Source organism: Littorina saxatilis, unplaced genomic scaffold (genome assembly GCF_037325665.1).
Source record: "Littorina saxatilis isolate snail1 unplaced genomic scaffold, US_GU_Lsax_2.0 scaffold_2884, whole genome shotgun sequence".
In the NCBI taxonomy this organism is placed as follows: domain Eukaryota; kingdom Metazoa; phylum Mollusca; class Gastropoda; order Littorinimorpha; family Littorinidae; genus Littorina; species Littorina saxatilis.
This window is the reverse complement of record NW_027128420.1, coordinates 4,653-11,718: the sequence shown is the minus strand read 5'-3', so window position 1 is coordinate 11,718 and position 7,066 is coordinate 4,653. Positions and strand designations below refer to the sequence as shown.

Genomic DNA, 7,066 nt, shown 5'->3' with positions numbered 1-7,066 from the left:
AGAGAGAGAGAGAGAGAGAGAGAGAGAGAGTGTTTTCTTGTGTGTGTGTGTATACGTGCGTGCGTGCGTGCGTGCGTGTGTGTGTATGTGCGTGTGTGTATGTGTGTGTGTGTGCGTGTATGTGTGTGTACGTGTGTGTGTGTGTGTGTGTGTGTGTGTGTATGTGTGTGTACGTGTGTGTGAGTGTGTGTGTAAGTGTGTGTATGCCTGTGTGCGTGCGTGTGTGAATGGGTACGTGCGTGCGGGTGTATCAGTGTCTGCATTTACCTGAGCAGGTGCGAATCCTTCCTGATATTCCAGGGATGCCCTTCGTGTCCTCGATAGTTCTTCTTCAACAGGGGCGCACACAGCTTGTTGCCCATGGTTACCAAATCCAGTGCTCGCGTACTTTCACAGTGCACACCTAATCCATCACACACATAAATCACCACAGAAGATTGCCGAGGAAATCATCAGCGAGTAATCCATGTGTACACAAAAGACGAAAAATTGAATCATCCAGTGAGAAAGTGTTTTGTTACCATTGATGAATCGATAGTAATGATACTTGATTCGGGATACTAACACAAATGTCAGGGTGCTGACACACAGTTTGTGATACTGACCAAAAATTCAGGAAACTGGCACGAATTTCACGACACTGACACACAAATTCAGAATACTGACTCTAACTTCACGACAAAAGTTACCGAGATTTCGGGATAGTCAAATGAAGTGCACGAAGCTCACAGGAACAAGAATCCAAAATATCAACTATTTCAGGACAACTGAAAATTCCAATTTTCTTTTTTTTTAAAGTCAATGAAAACTCTGCGATTTGTTTGTCACAAAGAGTACCTGTTATCTAATATTGCATAAATCGTTTATTCGTGAAAAAAGAAAATTCCCCTAATCGGCGAAACATATGAGGTCAGATTACTTTGGACGTCAGATAATTGTGTGACATGCGTTAGCCGAGTATCAGAAACAGCGAATCAACAACAACAACAACAATGATGATTATAATTCCAGCAACAATTTCTGAAACCTTAATTTGAAAACAGGAAATCGGTATCGTTTTTCAACAAGACCACACAACTTCATAAATACTGAATCATCCTCACATTCCAGATGTTGTTGCAGTTGTCAAAACGAAACGCAACACGCACTTAGCCTACTTTATGTCGAATCACACAATAAGTTTATAATCCCATCAGATATTTTCTGAAGATTTCCTTCTAAGATTGGTAAATCTTGTCGATTTTCACAAAGACCACAACGCTCCAGAAGCAGAGTTTTCCGTGCATTCAAGATGTTGCTGTCGTTGTCAAAACGAAGTACAACACACACTGACTTAGTTGATGACGAACCACACACGAAGTTCACGATTTCAGCAGAATGTTCTGAAGATTTCCTTCGAAAACAAGAAATGTTTGTTTGTTGTCACCGTAGACCACACTTTTCCTGGAATGTTGGATTATCCTTGTATTGTAAATGTTGATGTCGTTGTTAAAACGAAACACAACTAATAATTAGTTGATGTCGAATTACATGGAAGGTTTATGATCTTTACATATTTTTCTGAAGATTCCCTTCAATTCTTGTCGATATAGAGAGAGAACAAAACTTCAGAAAGTATTGGATTGTTCTTGCAGCACATAAATGTTCCTGTCGTCAAAACGAAACACAACAAACAATTGGTCGACGTCGAATAACACATGAGGTTCAATTTACATCGAACAAAACCCCAAAACTCAATCTAATACGTACAATTCAAAAATGATTCTTGAAATGAATTTCAGCAATCCTTAAAGAATTCAAAGAAGCTCTCTGTCTTTTGTCTGCTTCTTCTTCTCAAAAACAAGAAACAAAAAACAGATAATCCGAGTAGAATTCGAGTAGAGAGAAACTCCCCCACCTTCAAAAGCACTTGCTCTTTTGTTCAAACCCCCGCGCTCTCAGGATGAAAGTGACAAAATTCCCACTGCAGGAAACTGACACACGCTGCCCGATGCCATTCATTCACATCAATATCTCTGTCGTTCGCATGGCTTAGCCAGCGTATGATGCACTGGTGTTCACCTCGTCGGATGTTCCTGATAGCATTATTTTCGAAAGGGGAGCAAAATGAAGGCCAATTTTCCTGGCGAGGATTCTGTGAATCGCTGGTAACGAATATCGGCTGGGATGATCGTCTGGATTGGCTTCTGTTTTCAGTTGTCAGGATCTGTCATGCCGTGCTGCTGGTGATTTGATTCTGCAACAAAAAGAAAGGGTAAGTTCATTGGATAGTTTTCTTTAGAAGAACACACACAGACACAAAAACGTTCTCTCTCACACACACACACACACACACACACACACACAGACACACACACAAACACATACACACACACACACACACACACACACACACCCGACTAACACAACCACAACGGACAACAGGATCTAGGAAGGCTAGCACAGCTACAACGTCAACAGACACAGCGACAACCATAACGACTACCTAAAAACATAGCTCAGCAAAAAAACTATTCCTCAAAAACATTATCAGTGTCGACAAACAAACAAATACAATCGTCACAGAAGATGTTTTCGATTTGTTCCATATTCAAAACCTCATGAACACAAATCCACTGTACAACTTGAATGTCAAATCTACATTCATGTTATTTTTTTATGCTGCAGAACACATTGCGCAGGAAGTATTCATGGATCGATATTTTGTCTTACCTAATCTTAACATCTGCCACAACGCCATATTCTTACCTCGCATATTTGATAACACAGAAAAGCAGCTAGGCTATGCGATTCTTCTGAAATGCTATTGAATTTAATCATCCTAGTTTTCCTGCAAGAAATGTCAGGCCAGACATTTGAGCGAAGATAGCAGAATACAACACCAAACGTGTTTTCCGTTTTGGACGACAGCTTGAAGCAAAGATTGATCACAGCAACTCACTTGCATGGTCGGTCTATATCTCTGAAATCCATGCTTTTGACATGTCCGTGAAACCTATTTTTGAGGGGTGGTGGGTGGCGGTGGTGGAAGGGTGTAGGGTTGGTGATGAGGGATGTGTGGTAGTGTTTGTGTGTGTGTGTATGTGTGTGTGTGTGTGTGTGTGTGTCAGTGGTGTGTGTGTGTGCGCGCGCGCGCGTGTGTGTGTGGGTGTGTGTGTGTGTGTGTGGCTGTGCGCATGTGTGTGTGTGTATGTGTGTGTGTGTCAGTGGTGTGTGTGTGTGTGTGTGCGTGTGTGTGTGTGTATGTCTGTGTGTGTGCCTGTGATGAGGGATGTGCGTGGGTATGTAAGTGTGTGTGTCTTTGTGTGTGGATGTGTGGATGTGTGTGTGTGTGTGTGTGTTTGCGTGCGTGTGTGTGTGTGTGTGTGTGTGTGTGTGTGTGTGTGTGTGTGTGTGCGTTCAGTGTGTGTGTGTTCTCTGTGTGTGTGTGTGTGTGTGTTCTGTGTGTGTGTGTGTTCTGTGTGTGTGTGTGTGTGTGTGTGTGTGTGTGTGTGTGCGTTCAGTGTGTGTGTGTTCTGTGTGTGTGTGTGTGTGTGTGTGTGTGTGTGTGTGTGTGTGTCTGTGTCTGTGTGTGTTGGTGCGTGCATGCTTGTTTGTGTGGGGGGAAGGGGGATTTGGGCTAGATAATTCTAACTTTCAGAACCAGCATTCTTGTTATCAAGTGTCCATTCGAACAAGGACAAGTGTCTTTCGATTAAGAGTTAGGTTCCTGAATTTTCCTCGATGCCAATAAACAGCTCTTCCTCAAGAGAACTTAACGACGTAAAACCCTACTTGTAATTTACATCATCAATCGGAACATTCTAAACTGTAAAACTGTGCAAGCGATCCTTGTCACTTCAGCTGCTTCTAATATTTTGACTTTCTAAGCATGCAACGCGCTGATCAAAATGCGACATTCTTATTATTTCGAAAAAAAGAATTGAACTCTTATCGTCACCGGCAGCATTCTACGTTTTAAATGCCAACGCTTGTCTTTTTCGTGTAGGACGCAAGAAATTGAGCAAATGCGTTATATAGTCTTACAACCCCTCATCGAAGAAATCATATCAATAATTACCAGAAAAATGTAATGGTTTAAAATCAAAGCAAAACATGTGTATATATACCAACGCTATCCTTCGTTTGCTCCTAACACTTCATTCAACTTTTCTTGCCATCGAAATAGGCAACATTTCACGTGGGATTGTTTAAAAAAATCTCTGCTCGCAGAAATAGTTATTCATCTTCACCAGAAGAACTTCATGGTAGTGAATTCACCTTAAGTACTTACCGTTTAACTTGCTCCAACATCTCAACACATCGAAATGGACAAACGTCTTCAACTACTATCCCTAATGCAAGAATCCTACTCCATCTTCTTGGCCGCACGATTTGTATTGAGCACTCAACTCAGCTGTTGATCAGGACTAACAAGATAGATTCATCTCTGGTCACAGAGTTAGATGGCGAGTACACAGATGTGAGAGTGTGTGTAGGTATATGGCTAGGGACCATGTCGACAGATGTTCGGTATAATGTCGGTGATGTGATATGTGTCACTGATCGATTCGTCAAACTCCGTAAGAACACTGAAAGAGTCGAAATCGTACACTCGGTTATACAGATCTTAAGATTCAGAGGCTTGTCGATTCGTCAAACTCAGTACTATTCAGAGTGGTTATGATACTTAATGGGTCAAATTAAGTTCGTACACTTTAAGCAAAGACTTTGAAGCAAAGAGACTCATTGGTCCCTTAAACTACATGCTTTGGGGGTCAAATCATACACTTATAAATCACAGATATTGAGATGTCAAAATCAGAACCCAGCAGAATTACACTGCAGTTGTAAAATAACTGAAGTGGTCGAAGCTTCTTTGTCAAAGATCTGGAGATTCAAATCAGGGGAAATTGAAAGAGAGTTTCATCGAAATCTGTTTAGATCTAGATTTGCGAGTCTGTTGGTGAGTTACTTGAAAGTCTATGAATTGAGAGTTTACAAGAGTGTTCCAGTACTCCTGGCCGCACCGAGTACTGGGCAGTGGCTTACTAGGAAGTTCTGGCGTCCTTTCTAGGAAGCTGACCTGGCGTCGCATCGGACAAGTGATGAACACAAAGGTTGTAAAAAAGACACCGGAACATTCTTTTACAGGGTAACTGGCAGGAAGAGGTAAGTGTATTCAAATCAAATCAAATCAAATCAAAATTTATTTTTTGAGGGTTGTGGCATAAGCATTACAAACGAGCTATTTTTCAACCAGCCCTCGCCCAGAGAGGGACTACTCTAATTACACGGACATTCACGTAGAAAAAGAAAGAAAAAAGCAGAAAGCAAAAAACATATGAATATATATACACATAAAGGTTTTAGTTAAAGCTAGCAATTCCACTGGTAACTCTCGATTCCGACGCCGCTTTGCAGCCTACCGTAAAGTACAGTTTTCAACACTTCACTGGCAAACTCAGTATATAGTATCACGACAATAGCGGAACAAAAGAGGACTAATCACTTCACGGTAGGCTAGGGCGCATATATCCAGCCTCCTCTCGCCCCTTCCGTCCATAATTATGAAAGAGAGAAACTTTTTTTTATGAGCTATTGTGATCTGCGTTTTACTTTTTTCTCTGATCATGTGCATCATGGTCAATGCAGACTGTATCCGTTTTCATCCAAGTTCCAGATTGGAAAGATAAACCTATGTCAGAAAAATTCAAATCTATAAAACATATGGAAGACCCGCTAACATCAAATATCGAGGAATGGACAGACACACTAAATAGGCCACGCTGAAAAGCAGCAGCTGTTTAAACAAAAAAAGAGTTCCTCTCCTGCCATCTTCATACCCTGAGCCTGAGTGTGGAGACGTGTGCTTGTGCACAATTTCGACCACTTCAGCCGTCATTGCATCCAAACACATTGCAACAAGATTAACTTTATGGTCTACACCTGACCAAATAACTGTATGAATGCGAAACATATACCGTACTACAGAAAAGAAGAAAGAAAAACAGCTATTCATACTGCCATAGACATACAGTCGTGCAGTCATGCGGAATAAGTAAAAAAAAACAAAAAAACGCGTAAACTAACGCGGAATGTATGGATACTGGACTTTCATTAAAATAAAAAAGACAGTGCAATAAAATTATTAGTTTTAATGTTTTTGTTTTAATTTCTCAGCTACTTGTTTTTCAATTTGATATGTGGGTCCCCTAAAGGCATCAAGGGCCCTTTAGAGCTGTTCCAGACAAATATAATCTCTTTGAGAACATGAGAGTTTAAGATGCGGAATGAAAGTCACATGACCCAATTGTTAAAGTGTTCATCAGTATACTTGTTCATGCCTGAACATGTTTTAAATCTGTCAACCGATTCGAGTAAACAATGCATTGCGTTGGCATGCATGTGATCGACACAACTTCCTCAACCGTTATGAAAAACGACTGACCAGAACAGGATTTCACACACGCACGCACGCACGCGCACATACACACACTAACACACACCCACACACACACACACACACACACACATCCACACACACACACACACACACACACACAAACACACACACACTCATACAAAATGCAAATACCACCGACCAACAACACAACGTACAACACCGACACTTACGGTCACTCACTGTCCAGCGCAGCATCCACACTTGCCGCGTCCGTCAAACGCCGCAAGAGATGGTCGCAGCGACGTCAAGCAGAACTTGACCAGGCAGGAGGACAGGGTGAGGAGCGGGAGGATCGAGGAATGGAGGAGGAAGTGGAGGAGGTAGAGGAGGAAGGGGAGAAGGGAGTGGTGGCAGCTGCGGAGTGTCCGGTTAACTGTCACTGACCGCTAGCCCATGGGTATTGGTCAGTCACTGGTCCGCCTCGACCTTGCTTCATGTCTCGTGGGTCTCGTCTGTGACAACAGAGAAAAAACCAGAGAAATTAGATGCAACTATGTGAAGCGAGCACAGCATACCGCTCTTTGTTCGGCCTCTACCGTGAAACCGACGGAATTGACCGGATGGGGAACAATTGTTTCCCGTTATTTATTGACTCTCTCATCTGAAACCATGTCTTCTCGA

At 42.0% G+C, this 7,066-nt stretch overlaps 1 protein-coding gene across 1 annotated transcript; it reads right to left on the bottom strand.

Annotated features, from left to right (window-relative positions):
- Nucleotides 1-266: 266 nt before the first annotated feature.
- Nucleotides 267-4,408, bottom strand: LOC138956769 (protein still life, isoform SIF type 1-like; the record flags this gene model as incomplete). The annotated part of the gene is given in 2 exon segments (XM_070328039.1): nucleotides 267-2,236; nucleotides 4,274-4,408. A coding segment is annotated over 1 exon segment (96 nt), but the record flags the coding sequence as incomplete, so codon positions are not given.
- Nucleotides 4,409-7,066: the final 2,658 nt, after the last annotated feature.